Source organism: Mandrillus leucophaeus, unplaced genomic scaffold (assembly GCF_000951045.1).
Source record: "Mandrillus leucophaeus isolate KB7577 unplaced genomic scaffold, Mleu.le_1.0 Scaffold596, whole genome shotgun sequence".
In the NCBI taxonomy this organism is placed as follows: domain Eukaryota; kingdom Metazoa; phylum Chordata; class Mammalia; order Primates; family Cercopithecidae; genus Mandrillus; species Mandrillus leucophaeus.
This window is the reverse complement of record NW_012106430.1, coordinates 1,954,299-1,976,596: the sequence shown is the minus strand read 5'-3', so window position 1 is coordinate 1,976,596 and position 22,298 is coordinate 1,954,299. Positions and strand designations below refer to the sequence as shown.

General features: G+C 38.0%; 1 protein-coding gene across 1 annotated transcript in view; it reads left to right on the top strand.

The window, feature by feature from the left end:
• AKAP6 (A kinase (PRKA) anchor protein 6) overlaps positions 1-22,298 on the top strand; it is a 520,177-nt gene that overhangs the window by 237,237 nt on the left and 260,642 nt on the right. The window contains exon 6 of the mRNA XM_011999517.1: positions 18,274-18,396. Coding sequence (XP_011854907.1) covers positions 18,274-18,396 — 123 coding nt within the window. The remainder of the gene's footprint in view (positions 1-18,273; positions 18,397-22,298) is intronic.

Below are 22,298 nucleotides of genomic sequence, written 5' to 3'. Positions count from 1 at the left end.
AACAATTTTTAAATAGGTCAAATAAAAACACATCTTTGGGATAATTTGGCCTTTAAGTCACTAATTCGCAATCTTTGCCAAGATGGGAAACTACTTAAAATGTTTGGCCTGGAGAGTTGGTAGTTTAAAAAGGTTAATCTGACTGTGATATGCTGGGCACACCTCTAGCAGTAGTTTTCAACTGTGACTGCAAATGACAATCACTGGGAAGGTTTAAAAAAATAAGAAAACCTCTGTATCCACCCCAGACCAACTAAATCAGAATCCCTGAGGTTGGGTATTTTTTAAGTTCTTCAGGCAATTGTAATGTACAGTTGTGGTTGGGAGGTAGTCCTCTAAGCCTAATCTTTTTTTTTTTTTTTTTTTAGACAGAGTCTTGCTCTGTTGCCAGGCTAGAGTGCAGTGGTGCGATCTCCTCTAAGCCTAATCTTGAGTTATTGAAATAGCCTAGACATGTGGTAAAAGGGTCTGAACTGTGGTTGTGGAAGCTGACTGAAGGAGATAGGTGGGAGATATTATAAAGGGCAGATTGATAAAATTTGGTGGCTATTTTAAATAAGAGAGTAGAAGAGGAAAGGAGTCAAAAGAGTTGAAATTTAAAGCTGAAATTTGGGGGCTGGGAGATATAAGGAGTTTAACAAATGTCTCCAAGGGATGCATAAAATTAAGACACACAGTGGATGAATGGGGCCCAAATCCAGTTTGAGAATTCTAAGTCAACATAACATTTTAAAAGGTAAGGCTGCACAATTCTTTTTAAGGATAATAAAAATCTTTTGTGTATATTTTATTTGTTGCAATGCCAGGATGAAAACTATAAATTAACATTGCTAGTGGATTTGTTGTGACAACATGTCAGGATCATTGTGCAAGGTTGGTCCAGAAGAACCGCAGGGATCCAAAGCAAATTCCTTGCTGGTTAACGTTAGGAGTGTTTCAGTCCTGCCTCAGTTTGGTTTCTGTAGAGCCTTCAATGGGCCTTGAGTTGTTATCAGTGATGATTTAGCACCACCGTGAGGCTGTATCCAGTTACTGCATATGGCTGTTGGCCTCTGAAATACATAGGGAAGGTGATCACCCTTTTGTTTGTAGCTTTAAACATCAAGGTGAAAATAGTTCTTTGTAATCTTCTTGGTATGGAAAGGCTATGATGCAATACTGTCTTGTATTAAGATGATAACAGTGCCTAACTGCATTTGATGGCAAATATTACTATCATGATGAAACTCAAAAGATGGATAAACTCAACCTTGCATTTTTATCTTTTTTTTTTTTTTTAGCATTGCATTTCTAAATCCAACTAAAATGATTCTTGGAACATTAATGAATTATTCTTTATCTTTAATCCTGAAGTCATAACTTGTGTTGCTGGTAGGATGTTTCAGAAAAATAATAATTTAAATACAAAACAAAACTTTGTTATTTTTTTGTCCCCTTGCAAACTGTCGGGCGGGATGCTAAGGGGTTTATTCACTTAGTACATCACTTCATTTAATTCTCAGGAAAAAAATTCCTCCTTGATGCAGACACTGTTATATTCTCTTTTTTTTTTTTTTTTTTTTTTCTTTTTTTTTTTTTTTTTTTTTTGAGACGGAGTCTCGCTCTGTCGCCCAGGCTGGAGTGCAGTGGCCGGATCTCAGCTCACTGCAAGCTCCGCCTCCCGGGTTCACGCCATTCTCCTGCCTCAGCCTCCGGAGTAGCTGGGACTACAGGCACCCGCCACCTCTCCCGGCTGGTTTTTTTTTTTGTATTTTTTAGTAGAGACGGGGTTTCACCGTATTAGCCAGGATGGTCTCGATCTCCTGACCTCGTGATCCGCCTGTCTCTGCCTCCCAAAGTGCTGGGATTTATATTCTCATATAAATGAGGAGAGACAGAAGTTAGTAATTTACTCAAGGATATAGAACTTAAATTTTGGGCTCAGTTCACAATCCTTCATTTTAATTATGAAAATTTGAATACGTCACTTAAAGTTTACTGTATAAGTCTTCTAGTCTTTAAAATGTGATATTAATTATGTTTGTCATGCCTTTGCTCAGATTATTGTATGAAACTACAAAGAGCAAAGGGGTAATTGTAAATCTAAAGGCTACATGAATATTAGTTTTATTATTATTGTGACTTTTCCTATGAATCCAGGGAATTAGCACCATATATATTAGAAATTACTAGGGTAAGAACCTTAATTCTGCCCCTAAGTAGCACTGTGACCTTGGAAATGTAACCTCACAAGCCTCAGTTACAAAAAATAAATATTAATAAAGGAATAGATTGAATGACCTATACATACTTCTCTGTTCTGAAATTTTATGAGAGACTAACTGTGAGGAATAACTAAGAGAAGCACTCATTTCTTTGTACAATATTCCTTGGCATATATCACTTCAACATGGCTGGCTTTGTGTTCCTTGGAACTTTGGGTGAACTCAAGTTCCCCTTAGAAGATCCTAATGGTAAGTGAATGTGAAGCTGTGACATTAATGAGCCTGGAGGAATGAACCATTCGTGCTGCCTTCCTAGCACTGTAATATGACAAAAGCCAGACATCCTTGAGGAATTTGGGGCCTGGCTAGAGTTTATAAGATGCCAAGAGACCAGGGCCAGTGGTGACAGTAAACAAGTGAGTTACCCAGTAAGAATTAGATATGGATTAGCCTGAATTTATGGCAAATAAGGTCAGCTAAGTGAAGCAGATTAAAAACATTTGCCTTGGCAGACTTGTCATTGTGATGCCTTAAAAGTACCCATCAGCACTGAAGCTTGTGCTCTGTTCAGACAATATGGGGGTAAATCATTTCAAGAGTGTAGGTTCTGTTTCAGGGTCACTCATGATGGCAGGCCATGTCTGAGGTTATGGAATTTTCTATCTAAGAATGATTGGCTTGAGTTTTGCATGGTGATTAAGCAACTTTATCCAGGAAAGGTGCTGCCTGTAATATCTGCTTCATACGCTTCCATTCTCAGGTTGATGAGGCTCAGTGCATTGCTTTTCAGGAAGCCCAGTGACTTTACTATTTACCTTCATGTTTTGTCTAAGAATAAAGGAAGTTGTATTTTCTTTTTTTAATGCTTTAAGAAAATCAAACTGGAAAGGTGTCATTTATAGGTGATACTCATATTTTTGGATTTGTCTGGAGACTAGTGCTACTTGCTTGAGAAAGATGTGTGTGTGTGTGTGTGTGTGGGGGGTGGGGGGAGTCATAATTGGCTGTCTAATTCTCTTTCCTTCCTACCCGAACTCCAAAATAAAGCTGACAAGTTGAATTAACAGAAATGCTTTCGCATTTGATTTATTTTCTATAGCATAGAGAAGACTATTGGTACTCTTTTAAAGTAAAGTTTCAGGCTGGGCACAGTGGCTCATGCCTGTAATCTCAGCACTTTGGAAAGCTGAGGCAGGTGGATCACTTGAGGTCAGGAGTTCAAGACCAGCCTGGCCAAAATGGTGAAACCCTGTCTCTACTAAACATATAAAAATTAGCTGAGTGTGGTGCCAGGTGCCTGTAGTCCAAGCTACTCAGGAGGCAGAGGCAGGAGAATTGCTTGAACCTGGGAGGTGGAGTTTGCAGTGAGCCGAAATTGCACCACTGCACTCCAACCTGGGTGACAGAGCGAGACTCCAGATAGATAGATAGATAGATAGATAGATAGATAGATAGATAGATAGATAGATAAAGTTTCAGGCTGAATTCTGTAGTGCAGTAATCACATTCACCTCACAAAGTTTCATTAAAGCTATTTTCTTTATCCTATCCTTATTACATCTAAAGTTTTATATTGTTTGGTGCATGCCATTGTATTTAAAAGACTATTGGCCAGAGTCTTAATAGAACGCAGGGTCCATGAAAAATCACAGTTGTGCCCATTTCACTATCTAGACACACTTTTATACAAGGGAAACATGGCTGGGAAGAACTTCAAAAATAACCTCGCTCATGGCACCAAAAGGATGAATATTCAGAAAAGTAGTAGATGGAACTCCATAGTAAAGGAAAAGAAATATTCATAGTAAGAGATTTCTGGAGGAATGCATATTAATTGATGAGGGGTTTCTTTGGTGCTGGATGGTTGTGAAGCATGGTGACTATGAATGTGGGCTCTGGAGCCATATTGTGTAAACCATGTCTCAGCTTATCACCTGTGTTACAATACCTATGCTATTGTAAGCAGGTGACTTGACCTCTCTGTGCTCTAGTTTCCTCCTGCTAAGGAGAATTAAAAATCATATCTGCCACAGAGAGTCATGATTAAATGTCTTAAAATATGTAAAGAGCTCAAAATAGTACCTGGCATGTAGTAAGCACTCAATAAATGTTAGCCCTGGTGGTTGTTATTGTTCTTATTATTAGTACTGTGGGAGGGGAAGGGTCAGGTCTTAGCAGCTCCTTGTAAGGAGATGGCTGGTCCTTTGACATCAAATGCCACCACCTTGTTTTCTCCTTCCACCTTCAGCCACCTTGGTTATTATGAAGCTTCAGCCTCCTACACAACTCTCACTTACAATGGATAAGGGTACCCTTCCCCCTTCATGAGACCTGTGATGGCCACCCCAGATTCCTGCACCCTCTTCTCTGTAAGAATTTGCCTTGTCTTCCTGCCTTGTCAGATGATTCTTGAATTGTATTAGGGATAATTCTCCTCTAAGTGGCCCAATAATTTTAGTTAATGTACTTCTTTGACATCTTAGGAAGTTTATATAGGGAAATTTATGCTACGAATGTGTGTTCAGACAAATACAAACAACATTCTAATTTATAATATTGTCACACAACAACCTTATGAATAATATATACTTATTTATTCATAATTGATATTTATACATACAGTCGTTCATCAGTATCCGTGGGGGATTTGTTCCAAGACCCCCTGTGGATACCAAAATCAATGATGCTCAAATCCCTTATGTAAAATGTATAGTATTTGCATATAACCTACACACCTTGTGTATGCTTTAAATCATCTCTAGATTACTTGTAATATGTAATATAATGTAAATGCTATGTAGATAGTTGTTATGCTGTATTTAGAGAATAATGACAAGAAGAAAAAGTCTATACATGTTTAGTACAGATGTCACCATCCATTTTAAAGAAAATATTTTCAATCCAAGCTTGGTTGAATTTATGAATGTAGAACCCACAGATATGGAGGGCCGACTGTATTTATAATATATATTTATAATTATATGCTTATAAATAATAATTCTTACAGAACTCTTTAACTAGAGGTAGATTCATTACAGTGTATTAAGGCATGAAAAAGGAAGGGCCTGTAATAGGTTTTGTACTGTCCCTCAAACCCCTGACTACTAAATATACAAAGATTAAGAAAGTGTATTGGAAAGGCAGCAATAGACTGGGATGATTTATTGAGAGAGGAGCATTTGAGCTTGATCTTGAAGGATAGATATGGTGAATGGAGTAGAAGGCATTGGGAGAGTATGTGGAAGACTCCAAAGATCAGTTCCCTGTCTAACTGGAAGAGAGGCAAGTTGTCTCAATGTCTCAGGCTTTGAAGGAAGCTCTATATGCAAGAACCTCAGATGTTAACAGTCAGAAGGCATGAAGAATCATTCAGCTCAATGCCCTCATTTTACAAGTAGAATCTGTCTCTCCCACCCCACAGTGCTTGCTGTTAGAACATCCTGTCTCCTGGTTATTACCAGATCTTTCAAGCTTGTCACAAAGTGGCATCAAATACTTTCTTTCCTAAGATCGACACTAAATGTTTCCAGTGCTCTGCAGCTGTTGGCTCTTTATCTTTCTATCCTTGAGAGACTTTGAGGAGATCTCTTTTCTCTGAATTCTGTTTATTTTTAAAGAGTTTCACAGTTGATTTTGAGGCACAACCAGTGTCAGGATCATTGAGACAGACAATAGAATGAAGGACAGAGTGAAGAAAGTTGAGTGCATTGCACTCTTGGGCCTCATAATGTAGATGACACAAGTGGATCTTCCCTTTACATACTGTTCCTAGGCTATCTCATCTATGCCCATGGTCTTTAGTACACCCTGTATGTTGCTTTCTCTGACTAGATCTTGCTGTAGAGTTCCAGGCTTATACAACTAACTGTCTTATTAGATGTTTCAACTGATTAAGTTGAGAAACCTAATTCATGATACATAATATCATGTTCATGATCTTCCTGCAAACTATTTTTCCTTCTGAATTTTGTATTTCCTCTTTCAGGAAATGGTACCTCCAACCAAAATAGAAAGTTGGCAGTCATCCCAGATTCTAACATCTTTCTCATCATCCATCAGATCCAATTAGTCCTGTCCATTCTACCTTTGAGTACTCTCTATAACCTAGCAGAACCTAGTTCTGCCCATGTCCACTGAGCTGCTTTAGTTTAGCCTCATCAACTTCTTCAGAGTGCTATAGCAACCTTTTAACTGGCTTCTCTGCTCTCAGTCTTTCAACTGGCAATCATTTTCCACACTGCAGCCAGAGTGAGTCTTCTAAGAAGCCAATCAGATTCTCCCACTCTCTGCATCAAAACTTTAATGACCATTCCATTGTCTTTAGGATAAATATAAACTACAGAGCATGTTGTATGTGGCCTAGCTCCTGGCCAGACTCTGCAACCTCATTTCTAAGTGTTTCGTATTTGTCTCTTCAGTGTTCGTTAGCCAGGCTCAGCTACTTAGAGTTCTCAGAATAAGCTGTTCTCTCAGGCTTCATTTTAGGAATGTCATTCTCTGCTCTTCTTAGTTCCCCCTATTCTTTTTCTGAATCACTTACACTTATCTATCAGGGCTCAATTTCCTGTGATTTCCTCCAGGAAGTCCCCCTTGATGCCCAAAGAGTGAGTTAAATGTCTTTTCAATGGCTCCTGAGCACTTGGTATGATCTACAGCAAGAGGTTCTCTCAGTATGGTCTTGGCACCTCGAGGGGCTTTCAAGACCCTTTCAGGGGTCCACAAGGTCAAAGCTATTATCATATCAATACTGAATGTTATTTGCCTTTTTCACTCTCATTCTGTGTATAGCAGAGTTTTCCAGAAGCTCCATAACACGTGATATTGTGATAGATTAAATGCAGAAGTAGAAATAGAAATCCAGCCATATTCTATTAAGCCAGGCATTCATAAGATTTGCATATAGCTAAAATAATGCCATTCTTTTCACTGTTTTTGAAAACATTCTTTTTAATAATATTTATGTTAATATATATTATTATTTTTAATGTATTAAAAATATGTATTAATATTTTTAAATTGCTGAAATGAATATTGATAAAGCCCAGAGAAGCAAAAGCTTTCTGGGGATCTCAATAATTCTTAATAGGAGACTCGAGATTAAAAGTTCGAGAACCGTGAGTCTGCATTATCATACATCTCATACTTTACAGTGCTCTGAACTCTTTAATAGAAGAATCTGGGTTATGTATATGTGAGTCCCAAGGGCCTAATACAATTTCTGGTACTAGTAAACTCCCATAAATGTTTTTTGAATAAACAACTTAATACACACATGTATGTGTACTCATACACGTGGAGTTTGAACAAAAAAAGGCAACTTAATCCTTACTTCAGCCGGCCTAATGCTATCCAATAGTGTATGCAATTCGCTAAGCCAATAGTCCTTTGAAGTTTTACATTATTCTTAAAAACTCTAGTTCTGTCCCTTTTTTTGATCTCTGGAAATCTTTTCTAAAAGATGTCTATGAAAACTTTAAAAATGAACAGTTAGATCTCTGTACTTGATTACACAACACAAATTCTTCTGGCTCAGCTACCTACTGGTGAGTGAATGTTATCTGTCAAGTACTTAACCTTTTTTTTTTCCCTGAGAGACAGAGTCTTGCTCTGTCACCCAAGCTAGAGAGCAGTAGTGAATCAGAGCTCCTGCAGCCTGCAACTCCTGGGCTCAAGCAATCCTTCCACCTCAGCTTCCGGAGTAGCTGGACTACAGGTGCACACCACGCTGCCCAGCAAATGTTTTATTTTTTGTAGAGATGGGGTCTCACTATATTGCCCAGGCTCATCTCAAGCTCTTAGACTCAAATGATCCTCTTGCTTTGGCCTTCCAAAGTGCTGAGATGATAGGCACGAGCCACCGTGCCCAGCCTGCTTACCTTTTCTGAGCATCAGATTCCTCATCTGTAAAATGGAGGGAGCTTTCAACTAGATAAATTCTAAGAGCCTTTTGAAAATGGGGTCTGTGCTTCTAATCTCTATGGGAACTCTTCTTTCTCCTTTACCCACTTCCAAGCAGATGTGTTTAGATAATACTGTTTTTCTGTCTTCTTGGTACTCAGCTACAATAGTTGAGTTGTTAGCATTTACTAACTTGCCAACCTGAAGCTCTCTGGTAGAAAATTGGCCATAGCATTTTCTTGCTCATTCAGTATGATGAACTCTTCACATGGAATTCCAATTTTTTTTCTAAAAATAATAACTATGTTATTACTGAATAATAATTTTGTTATCTATTCCCTGGAGGAAATTTAGAATACTTAGATAAACAACAACTCAACAATCACATGTAATCTTTTGAATAATCTTAGGATTCTGCAAATACTCCCATCAAGTCACACTCACTCTTGTTCCAGATATTTGATGTGCAAGGAGTTCTTATTAATCAGGAAAGTATTTAGAGCTAATCCAAGCAAGGAATAAAACAACATTTTCAGGTCTGTACTTCAGTGTCAAGGAGTCAGCCCTTTTCACTAAAACTTTATAGACATGTCCAGAAATGTTTATTTAAAATGATTGATTAGCCCTAACAAGGCTGGAGGAGACTTTGAACAATAGAAAAAAGAAAGGAATAATGAGCAAGTGGAAAAAAGAGGAGAAGTAGGGGAAGAGAGGAGAGGAGTGGGGAACAAAGGAGGGGAGGGGCTGGAGAAGAGGGAAGAGAAAAAAAGAGGCAAAAGAGAAACAATAGTCAAGGAAGAAAGAAAAGAAAGGCTGAAAAGAGAGAGCACAGAGTATAGGAAAAATGATCTAAAATAGGGTTCTGATAGAAATGATTGAACTATGCGGCAAGAGCTGGGGTTCTCAGAGAAGGTTGGAAAATAGGAGTGAACAACAGAGAATGTGACTGTCCTTTGTTTTCTCTCTGTGGACTTTGTGGGAACAAATCTGGTTAGAGAGAGAATATAGGACAGTAGTCCAGAGATTAGCCCCTGGAACAAAACTATTTAGTAACCACTTAATAGCTATATGACCTTAAATAAATTACATAACTTCTCTATGCCTTAGCCTCTTCATCTGTACAATGGGGAAATTTGACTATTCAGTAACTTCACAAGTTATTAAAAGAATAGCTGGTAGATAGTACCTAAATGTTAAGTACTGTTAATTATAATACTAGATATGAAAAACCTACAATTAAACCATTAAACTGTCATAATCCTAAATTCTAAGTTATGGGTATCTCAGGTACTCATTTGAGACTTAAAGGCAGATAAAGATGATGTGATCTGCTTATCCAGTGCCTCTGGAGGATTGGGGGTGCTTGAAGCAAGGTCTCACCTAGAGGAAGTCTGCCAAGCTTTGGGGCAGTCATACTACCTGAATGAGAGGTCCCCAGCTTCATACCTGACAATGTTGGGAGCTTGTAAGTGTTTGATCTTGTCTGTGCTTCAGTTTCCTCCCTATAAAATGGAGAGTGCAGTAATATTGTATCATAGGTTTGTTGTAAGGATTATGTAAGTGCCTGGTGTGTAGTAAGTGCTTAATTAATATTAACCTATTGTTTGTTCCAGTTTATTCCCAATTTTTTATTCATATCTGTTTTTATTAGACTTTGATAATATGCATTCCAATCTTGTTTTGCCCTTAGAATGATTGATAATTTCTTTTTATGAACCTGTAGGGAGCAACTGAAGTCAAAATCTCTAGATTTGTTAGATGAAACCCTTTCTCATCATAAGAGTTAGGAATCTTTCTGGGTTCTTCTTTTCCCAGTTGAAGCCACTATAAATAAATAGTATTTGAAGAAACTGTGGATTCAGCATTATATTCCTTCTACATGTTGCTGAGTTCAGAATAGAACATCCCACCTGGGTAGCTTTAGATAATACCATTGCATGCCATTTTGCTCTTTCTTTCCCACTGACAGTTTTTACCTTAATTCTGGGACAATTTTATCAGGAATATTTTTATATTCTAAAGCCTTCTCATTTGACCTTTAGAAAAGAAGCTAAATATTTCATTAGGCATTTCAGTATTCGAGTTTTCTTGGTGGCATCAGAGTGAACACTGACTGAAGCCATTTTATTTTCTCTTCAATCTTTGTTCTAAAAGCATACACTGTCTCTCCTCTTCTGTCAATTACTCATACTGTGTTGGATTTTCTAGGTAGGAGTGTGGGTATATAAGTGAGGTAGTAGAGTCCAAAGCACAACTTTTAACTCTCTAGCACTTTGTCTTGAGCCCCTGGGCGTAGGTGGCACATTAAGTATATAGTTAGTTGATTGGGAAAGGTAAATTGCATTCTAGTGCTGTTATGCAAAAATCTAAATCTAGTCATTTTATGTAGAAACTATGTGTATAAAGAATTATGTACAAAAACAGAAGATTAAATATATATGTTGGTAAATATGTATGTAAAAATCTCAATGCATAATTTTACTTCTAAATAAAGTTCTAATTTTACTTACCTTATTTAGAGCCTAAACAAACCTTTACTGTGGATAAGAGGATCATGATGTCCTTTAGCTGTTACTTTTTGATAGCCCCATTGCTGATGTAAAGATAGGCTCCAAAGAATGTGGCCTGTTTTGAAAAATTAAGTCAGATTTTCCTGAAACTTGTAACAATTAGTAGAGAAACGTGATCCCCTCCAGATCCACTGGTCGGGTAGCAGGGTGGTGAAATTCTTGCTAACCTGCGGGTTCAGATGCTGCCCCTCATGCTGTCTCATTCACCATGTGAGGTGAAAGCCATGACTCCCTCTTCTAAATGCCCAGAGCAGTTGCTGCCACCCCCTATGTTGTGACTGTGTGGGGAATATTTTTTTTTTTTTTTGAGACAGAGTCTCACTCTGTCGCCAAACTGGAGTGCAATGGAGTGATCTTGGCTCACTGCAAGCTCCGCCTCCCGGATTCAAGTGACTCTCGTGCCTCAGCCTCCCGAGTAGCTGGGATTATAGGCACACGCTACCACACCCAGCTAATTTTTGTATTTTTTTTTAGTAGAGACGGGGTTTCACCATGTTGGCCAGGATGGTCTCTATCTCCTGACCTCGTGATCTACCCACCTCAGCCTCCCACAGCGCTGGGATTACAGGCGTGAGCCACTGCGCCCGGCCTGTGTGGGGACTTTAAAAATCCATCTCATGGATCATCCATCTCACTGTACTACACATAGTACAGTGCTGTAGACTTAGTAAATAATAAAAAATTGTCGAGTCAATGAGATAAAAGATGAAATTGGAACTTTTATTAATTAGGAATGATTTTTTAAAGAATCATTTATCAAGCCCTTGTTTTACATCAGGCTTTAAACTATATTTTTCCTATAGTCTTCATGTAACCCCATGATGACTGTTAATGTCACTGTCTTACAGATGAAGAAACTAAGGTTCAGAGACATTAAGTCGTTCATTCAGTTTATACCTAAACTAAATGAATCAAATTCAGTTTTGTCTGGCTGTAGCAACTGTTCTCTTAACATTATCTACACTGGCTCATAGTAAGCACTTTTTCCCCTCTTTTAATATACCCTCCCGTGTCCCCCCAGATTAGTCCTCATTTAGTTCTTCTCTTCTAATTCCTGCAAGGGACATATTTAAGCTGTTAAATCAGCTGACTGTTCATGATTTCGTGTGGTGCCAGTGAGGCTCGCTGGATTCAGGTACTGAGTTTGCCACCTTCTGGCTATAGGGTATCGGGCAGACCTCCTTACCTCTTGGGCCTCACTCTTCTCATCTGTAAAATGGGGAGACTATTGTACCCACCTCATAGGGCCATTGTGAGAATTAAATGATCTATTTGTACAAGATACTTAAAACAGGTTCTGGCACATGGTGAGTACCATCTGAGGGTTATTTGTTTCAGCTAGAATTGTCCAGATGAGAGCATAATAGTTTAAAAGATTCAACAGCAGATGCTGACTTTTTTTTTTTTTTTTTGGAAATATAGTGAAATAGGCCAGGTGCAATGGCTCATGCCTGTAATACCTTTGCTTTGGGAGACCAAACTGGAAGGAACAGTTGAGGCCAGGAATGTGAGACCAGCCTGTGCAACATAGTGAGACCCCGTCTCTACAAGAATGAATGAATGAATGAATAAATAAATAAATAAATAAATAAATAATCTGGGTGTGATGGCGCACACCTGTAGTCCCAGCTACTCGGGTGACTGAGGTAGGAGAATTCCTTGAGCTCAGGAGTTGGAGGTTGCAGTGATCTATGATCATGTCACTGCACTCTAGCCTTATCTCTAGAGAGACCTTGTCTCTAAAAAAAAAAAAAGAATAAATAAATAAATACATAAAATGTAATGAAAATAGTTCACTTTTTTGATACTCTTCAGCATGTTTCTGTGTGGAGGCAGCTAAATTGATCTAGACTGAGTCAGACATCACATCTAATTTCTCTGTCCATAAATAGATATGAATTACTCTGAGGATGAATACACACACATTCACATACACTTCCAAACAGCAAATACCAAAAGGAATTAGCAGTTCAGAAAGGTGGCTCAACTGCCTTCTGAGAACTAAGGGCCATCTCCTCTGTGATTAAACTGAGTCAAGCCCATCTGTAACTGAGCACTGGTAGAAGGGGCTCATTCAAACATGTAACTCCCTTAAATTTTTCATTTAAATTTTCTGTGCATTAGAAATGAACTTTACAGTAATCTTTGCTTTCTAAAAATAAGTGTGTTTCTTGTGAAGTATTTAGTCTCATCACAAATTCTGTTTTAGGAAAAAACAACAGAAAATAGTGAATGAGAAGGGTAAGAGACTTAGGACTCAGGGAATTTTATCTCAGTGCCAAGACTTCAAAACTGGGAATAAATGCTACTTCTCCATTACCTGGATCTGATAACTTGTCTGCAGGAACGCTGTTTCTAGAGGGTGGTGTGGTACTGTGGGAGGAATAGACTTTGGAGTGAGATCCATGTTCAAATCCCAAGTCACTTACCTTCTCTGACCCTCAGTTTCCTCATCTGTAAAATGACCGCAATCAACACCATCTCGAAGAGTTGTGGTGATAACACAGCATTTACTTCCTGCTGTATATTTCCCCTTTCGTCTTGTAGAGATAGAATTTTCCACTTTATTTTAGTCTATAATTAATCCCATTAAAAAAATCACCCCTAGACTTTCAATAACACCAGGCAGGGGCCATATCTTGTTTTCCACTGTGTGGTTGTTCCCTGGCCTCACATATGGCACAAGGAAGGCCCTCCTTTTTATTCTAGCTCCATATGACAACCTTGCCAGAGGGCAAAGGTAACCACCGAGACAGTTTATATTTAACCAAACAAGGCTTGTTGTAGAGGAGAAAGAGTTAGGAAAAGAAATAATGAGCATTCTTAACTTGTTGGGAGAGTGTAGCACTTCGCAAGATTTGACTGTAAGTGTTCACTGTGAAAATAATCTTCAAGTGTATTTTAGCCAGCCAAAGGCTCTAGCAAATTATTTTTCACAAACCAGTGAGTATACATTTGCATGTACTTTCACTGTGCATCTTAGTCTTTAAAGAGATTGATGTTTTAGAAAGTTTAAAAGTAAGTTTTCAGCCTCACGAAGGAACTTTCACAATACAAATGATTTGGGAGTAGCAGGTATGCTGACAACTGATGTTAGGAGGGCCAACCACTGTTCCATTTTCTCCCAGGTTTGATGACCAGGATTTCTTCTGGGGGTTGAATCCTGGCTTGGTGCCAAACAAGGGTCTACAGGCTCTCAAAGCCTGTATAAAATAGGAGTATGACGAAGATTCACTCAGAAGGAAACAATCCGTGAGAGTGGGCAGGAGTACAGATCTTGTGGACTAGGTCACCCTCCATGTGCTCCTGGACAGCTTGTCAGGGAGGCAAAGAAAAGTAATGGAAGAAGAAGCAGAAAGGGACGATAAGGACACTGGTAGAAAATAACAGGACACTGAACAGATACAGCAGCAGGAGTTTGAACAATGAAGGCTAAAATGTAGCCTTTCAAAGGTTTGTAATTCAGCCTGTGGCAGAGTAGAATATGCATAAAATGTACTTTTCATGTAGTGCAGTGGTGGCATTGGATTATGTCATGAAGAAAATCTGATTTTTATAGTCCTCTGACTTTCTAGAGAAGTAAATTTGAATTCGGAATATTAGAAACACACACAGGTAGGCCAGTACTAAGAATGAGAGCAAACTTGGATACAGACAGAATTCTGATACAGATATAATAATTTCACAATATCCAGGAGAGTGTCCCAACTCTTTGTTTATTGTAAAATTCTTTTTGACTATTAAAATTACTTGAATTCAGGGCTTAGACGTGCTTTATGTTCTGCTGAAATTTTTGCCACAATGATATTTATCTTTGTATTCTCAACAATGTCTAGCAGTGTGCTTTTTTGCACATAGAAAGCACTTAATAAACATTTGTTAAATGAATGAATAAATGATCAATATTTGTTGCATTAGGATTTGATCTGTTTCAAAATAATTTTTAAAATATTTTTTCCATTTTCCTATGTCATCCTTGTTTTCTTTCATTCACACCACACAGATGCCAGCAGAACTTCTGAAAATGGGCATCAAATATTTGTTGTGTGTGTCCGAATGTGACCACATCTGCACATCCACATGGTCTGTGTATAGAGTGGCACTTTCTTGGTCTTTCTAAGCACATCTCATCACAGGGGGAGAGTACCTAGTACACTGTCCACTATACACAGAAACCTGGTGACAGTACACAGATAGAGGGGGCTGAGTGAGGTGGAAAAATAGCATGTGATAAATGTATCATGAATTGAATGGACTCCAGTTTTGCTTGCTTTCATGATTTCTGTTTGTATTCTTGAGGCTACACATAGAAGCAGGAAGGGAGGTGGAAAGCTAGATCTCCCTAAAGGGAAGGGGTGCTTAGCTTTTATTATAAGTTAGGAATACTGGGATTTCTCAGGTTTCTATTGTGAGTGATGAAACTTTTTAGTGTTGGCAAGAAAAGAGTTAGGAAATGTACAACAAATAAAAAGTTGTGAGGATGGGATATAATTCAGAAGAAACCCAGAGAGAATCATTGAGAGGACTCCTGTTTCCCCTATATCAGACAGCCTTGTTTTGCTATCTGACTGGGATACACAGAAGTGCCATCCAGAAATGTTCACCCAGGACCAATGGGTTTTGTCTAATCTGCATCTCACAGATTTCAGCTAACTGTAATCATGGTTCTGTTAGGAAACCTGACACATTGTTTAGTACTCTTCGGCTAAGACTAACCTTTTATGATGAAGCAGCCATGCACTCACATACACACACAGGTTATTGTTTGTTTGTTTTTGAAGGGGAGAAGATCATGAATGGTTTATAACTAATTACCTTTCAAATAATGTCTTTAACTGTTTATCTTCTTGGATTTAACCACTTGTTCACTAAATAATATACTTTCTGACTTAATTTTCTCCCCAAACCAATTTATATACACAGATATAACAACACGATTCTAAATACAACAGTAAAAACTAATGCTGTAAGTACTATAAAGTACTATTTTCATCTCCCATTTATAAACCATCTAAATTCTACTTTTCTGACTAGCATCCACCGATGACAGACAATATTTCTGTAAGTCCATCTGGTCAGCAAAGGGTCTCTTAAGTTTTCACCAAAATTTTAATTATGAGAGTATCGAGAATTAGGACTGGAGTTCTAACAGACTCTGCCCTTACTTCTGCTCACAGGTTTACTGTACACATCTAAAGGGATCTATGGTAAACATCAAGTCAGATATGGACCTGTGAAATATTCTGAGCCCTAGGTAGGAGTTTGGGGAATAACATTTTGAACAGATGGGACACTACTGAGAAGATTGAGCTTGAATAAGTGTAACTTCTACATTAAAAGAGTCAAGTAGGCCGGGCGCAGTGGCTCAAGCCTGTAATCCCAGCACTTTGGGAGGCCGAGACGGGCGGATCATGAGGTCAGGAGATCGAGACCATCCTGGCTAACCCGGTGAAACCCCGTCTCTACTAAAAAATACAAAAAAACTAGCTGGGCGAGGTGGCGGGCGCCTGTAGTCCCAGCTGCTCAGGAGGCTAAGGCAGGAGAATGGCGTGAACCTGGGAGGCGGAGCTTGCAGTGAGCTGAGATCCGGCTACTGCACTCCAGCCTGGGCGACAGAGCGAGATTCCGTCTCAAAAAAAAGAGTCAAGTATTTGGGAGGAAATGAAAAGCAAAGCAACTCTCAAACTTATGCAAATGCAGGAAAGGCAGAAGAACAGACAAAGTGATACCCTAAAGATAGGAGAAGGGCAAAATAAATGATCTTGCAGGGATTCTTGGCATTTGGAAAGAGTTGCAATATGAGAAAATTAGATAAAAAGGCTGAGTTTGGTAGATCACCAGAAAATTCACTTAGTAAGGGAATACATTGTATGAAATTTATGAAACCTTCTCTGTTGGACATATTTTCACCTCACCTGGAAGAAAATCTTCTGAGTGATGACCAACAGAAACCTTAATGATATTATCAATCAGTTTAGGGTTGGAGTCTAGGACTGGAGGCATGTTAAACTACCATATAGTTCCCAGCTCAGCCAATTGCAATTGTATAGGCTTCAGTTTGTGATTTGGATGTCTCTAAGATGATATTTCTCATTAGTTTTATCAAATCTAACTGATTGGGATAGATTTTCGAAGGAATATAAATGAGAAATCTTGCATTTGTGAAATCTGGTTGTGATATGTGTCCCTGGGTGTGACTGTCCTTGGAGACTTGGTACAATAGAGAGATTTTCAATAGGGAAAGCTTTTGGAAGCATGTATGAATATGGGAAATCATATGATATGTCACTATGTGGGATGATAGACTGAGCTCTATCTACACAGGTTGGCAACATACCAGAGCATAACAGTATGGTATGATCTGACTCTGTGGGACTCTGTGCCCACATCTCTGCTTTGTCCCCCTCTAATAAACAATTTGTGTTCCTGAGTGTTATTTGTCCTTTTACTTACCACTCTCCACAATTCCATTTTCTCTTTTTCTCTTTTTTTTTTTTTTTGGAGGTGATCTAATTGCTTCAATTAAAGGGTTATGAATCTTAAAATATTATCTAGGAAAAACCCTAATGGCAAAGCCTAGTTTGTGAGAAGCATTATAAAAAAATATTTACTTTTACCTCTTTCCACTTCAGTCTCAGGACATCCTCAGTTAAGCCTTAAAAATGTTAATCAAGATTATTTGAAAGGCAAATCTGAACAATCGGTTAAGTTTAATAGGGAAACGGCATCTCAACCCATTCCTAAGTATGTGTGGAAGCCTGCCCTTGCTCCTTATGACCTCCAGGTGGTGCTGTTTACCCAGACGTGGAAAGCAGGAGCCCAGCCCCATTTCTTTCACTTAGGTTTGCAGTTGGGCTTTCATATTTTCAAAATATTTTCTGTTTCTACAGATGTATTCTTTTAAATGGTCAATAAAATTTGATAACCACTATTTGAAAAATTACAAGATTATTGTGATTTGTGCTTCCTAGCCAAGAATATATCTTTATGTCTCTACATACCTGAAGCCAAGTATTTATGTTTGTTCATTGGTCCCACTTTCTACGCTTCCTTCCTTTGTAGCATACAGGCTTAGACACAGACATATGGGCTGTGGACAGAACTCGTCCAAGGACCTGTACATACTTATGTAATTTTAAAATATATTTCTAGTTCAGCTATGGCAACTGAACTCCACAGGCTTCTGAGTGAAGAACACCATCTTTACAGGAATGCTTTTATCCCCCAAAGCCAATGAGCGTTCCTAGCAGACCTGACCTGATTTTTTGGCAGGGGGATGCTTGTCAGACACCAGAAATGTTTTGATGTTTTGAGGCATCCATACAGTGACACCCCCCAATCCAATCTAAATTCCTCAGAAAAGTGATCCTAGAGAAAAACTGAGAGGGAAGCATTGACAATTTCTTTCCCATTTTGATAAGACTTCAGGTCCAGAAATAGTGGAAATTCCATTACAGCAAAGATGAGACTAGGATAGGAGTGTGGTGGGATGGATTTGATCATGGATAAAGTTTGGTACGTTTAATATTGGCTTTTTACAGAATAACCAACTAACATGCCTTTCTTGCCCTCTTTTTCCCCCTTTTCTTTCCTCTCACAAGGGGTTTGTAAACAAACTGGATGAATTCATTCAATGGTTAAATGAAGCCATGGAAACTACAGAGAATTGGACTCCCCCTAAAGCAGAGATGGATGGCCTTAAACTGTATCTGGAGACACACTTGGTAGGCAAGATTGTGTTGTTCTTGCTGTCAATAATCAAAGGATTTTAATGTACTGCTTGTTTGTTTATAGGAAATATCAATTTTATTTATCAAAGATTACTATATGTCAATGAAACCAAGTTTTAATGGGTCACAGAAGCTGCAAATTTACAGACATTTCAAGTAATACCATGAAACCTAAATAATCCCTATTTCAAGCTACCTTTTCAAAGCTTTTTCTGGAAGGATAAGTGATTATTTAAAAATACCTTAGAAAATTTTATTATACCCTTGTTCTCTAAAGGAACAACTGAACGTTTTCCCTTTCTTAAAAAACAAATAAATGAAAAATGATTTTGATGACCATTCTAAGCTTTCTAGAATTCTTGTAAAATTAATGAACCTCTCATTATCAAGAGGGTCTACATTATCTGTTCTACACTGGGTTATTTTAATAAAATATTTAAAATGATGATCTCCATCATTTTTGCTGCTATGTGGGTTTTTCAGCATATAATTAATACAACTGTCATTACACTCATCCCTGTGCATAGAGAAAACCATGGAGGGGAAGTGGAAAACACTCAGATAAATTTGCTTCTGAATATGTTAAAAGCAAGAATTATAGACTGGGGGACATTCGATGAATCTCATGAGGTTTTTACTGAATGCTTCAAATGGCCGATATCAATTATGAAGGGGTGGAAACCAAGTAGTGGAGTGTGATAAAGCATGAAGAAAAAGCACGTGTCATAGGAAATGAAAATTCAAGCTGTAAGGATCTCATCTTTATTCCTTTCACTGATAGCATAAAATTGACAAAGGCAATGAACATGAATCCTTGGGTGCCCAACTGTGGGGTTGATTTTCTGCCCCTCTTACACACTCAGAATTTGGATTGAATAAACATTATGTGGGAGTCCTACATGTATGCGAGTTTGCAGGGTTCCACAACTGTTATTCTCTATGATGTTAAGTGAGAGAGAGAAGGGAGAGATGGAGAGGGAGAAAAGAGGGGAAAGAGAGAATGTTTCAGGTTTTGGTGTTTGTGTTTTGCAGCATGTTTTATAACAGAAAAACAGCCTTAAAATCCTATTGCGGCATGCAAATAGCCTTGCAGATGATAAAGAATGACAAAACTGTGTGGTAGAGGATGAGTGTATTGCTTCCCTTTTTAGATACCTGAGTCGATGGTGTGTAAAAATGCCAGTGACCCTAACCACCTCTCTTGTACATGGGTTTTTACATACTGTCCTTAGTACTCATTTCCCTGTTGAGTAGAGTTTCAATTTTTTTTAAAAGAGGGCATTTCATAATAGCAAGATAAAGATATTCAGTGCTTTATAATGTAAATTGTATTAATTAGAATGTCAACTTTTCACTGGCATTGTTCTGACAGAAATTCTAATCTGTGTTTAAACAGGAGTATATGAACTTTATTTCACATTAAGTGTGCTGTCTTACTTTCTCTTGACTTAGTATTTTATGGAAAACACACATTTAGTTTTTGAGGTCCCAGAGGGCACAAGGGCATTGAGAGCGCTTTAACTCTAGATTATTTATTGAAAGCCAGGCTAGGAGAGTATGAACCCAAGGTCCCTTTTCCCCTTTGGAGGTTGAATGATATGGCCCCTTTGTAACCAATGAGCACTCTCTTTCTCAAATACAGTATTACAGGGTTTCTTACTTGGCATCCTTATGTTAGCCTCTACTTCCTTCTAGCCCAATGCAGTTCACTAGAACTTTTTGTGATGATGGAATATTCTATATTGCCCTCTCCTATATAGGGGCCACTAACTACATGTGTCTGTTGTGCATTTGAAATGTGGCCAATGCAACTGAAGAAATGAATTTTTAATTTTACTTGACTTATATTTAAATTTAAATTGCCACAGTGACTAGTGACTTCTGTATTCTCTCTAGCCTTACAAATTGCAGAGTTTTTTACAGGTGACCATAACGAACTGCAATATCTGTACCTGCCTCATAATGACATTTTCATCCCAAAATGTGAAAGTTATTCTCCAGTTTGCTGTGGGTCACCAGTATAAAGATCCACAGCAAAGAGTCCTTCTTAATGTATTTATTTCTTAAAAGAATCTTCTTGTTTCTGCCTAATGATCAACACTTTCTTGGATGAGTTTTCTCTACTATCCCATGTCTGATTATATTAATTGGAATAGAGATATCATAGAACATCTTCTTTATTTCTACCTTGCAAATAGTGAGGGACTTTGATCTCCAGACCTGTTGGCTGGATGTTAAATTACAGTCTCCAATTTCACTTCCAAAATCATGAATAATAATGTCTAGCAGTTACTGAAGACCTAGTGTGTGTAGATTGCTACTGAATGATACTCTTAAAGTGCAATCAAGCATTATACTGAATGCTGTGTCTGTTACCTTAGATACAGCCTGTGACTCAAACATTTTTCAATCAAATTCTTAGTTTTTCTTTTTCCATATGAGTCTGTATTGTCCTCCTGATCGCTATTGTCATTTTTTATTGTATTTCTTTACTGTCATGCTGACGGTAAAGTTACTCTTCTCAACCTTCCCATAAAAGAAAATGTATGAGTAAGCCTAGAGATTTGTATTCCTTAGTTAACCTTGCATAAACCATTATTGCTTTTTAATGAGGGGGCAAGTGGTACTTGCAAGATTTTATCCAGTAGTAGAGGTAGCTACACAAGTTTCTTTAGACATCTCTGTAGATTCTATATTTGACATTAAATCAACCGATGTGCAAGCCTCTAGGGTCTGAGTCTCCCCTGGTTTATTAATGTGTTAGACTAGCTGGTACCCTCCAATATTTATTATAAAGAAAAATATAAAAATCATACTCAAAGTTGTATGTTTATATTTTGATACTTAATTAAATTATTTTCCATGATGGTAACCAAGGGTTTTCACCAACACAAATCAATTAAAGCTTTATAATACCTTTATGAGAGATATGAAGGAGCTTTATTTTAACTGTAAGAAGCACTGTGAAATTGCGATGATACATCAATGATTTTCCATGATAATTAATCATCTGCTTGCAACCTGGATGCTCCTTTCAAAAATACAATTCCTACCTTCTTAGAAAATGACATTTTCAGGAAAATGTCATTCTGGAAAGGTATTTTGCAAGTGTTGAACATTCCCTCTTCTTTGAAAACCACTTTAAGATAGAATTGTATAGGTATGTTCTCGGACAGACTTCTTTCTCCCTCTCCCTTCTCTCACCTCTGTCTTCTTCCTGCCACTTAAAAAAAAAACAGCTTTATTGAGGTATAATTGACATATAATAAATTACACATTTTAAAGTATAGTGGTCCCTCTTATTCATGGTGGATATGTTCCAAGCCGCACATTGGGTGTCTAAAACCTCGGATAGCACCACAACCAAGTATGCTGTGTCTTTGATCTGATAACCTGGATGATTACTAAGTGGCTAATGGGAAGGTGGCATATACAGCATGGAGATGCTGGACAGAGGGATGATTCATGCCCTAGGTGGGACACAGCAGGATGGTGCAAGATTTCACCACACAGCTCAGAATGGCGTGTAATTTAAAACTTATGAGTTGTTTATGTCTGGAACTTTGCATTTATATTTTCAGACTATGGTTAACCACAGGTAACTGAAACTGAAGAAAGCAAAACCATGCATAAAGGGGACTACTGTGTACAATTTTATGAGTTTTGACAATCTGACAAATAAATATATATACCCATGAAACAATCACTGTAATTAAGATAGTGAACATACTTATCACCCAAAAGCTTCTTCATGACACTTTGTAATTCTTCCCTCCTACCCCTCCCTGGCCTCTACTCCATCCCTAACCAATCCTTGATCTGCTTTATGGCACTATTAGATTAGTTTGCATTTCCTAGGATTTTATATAAATTGAATAAAACAATGTGTACTTTTT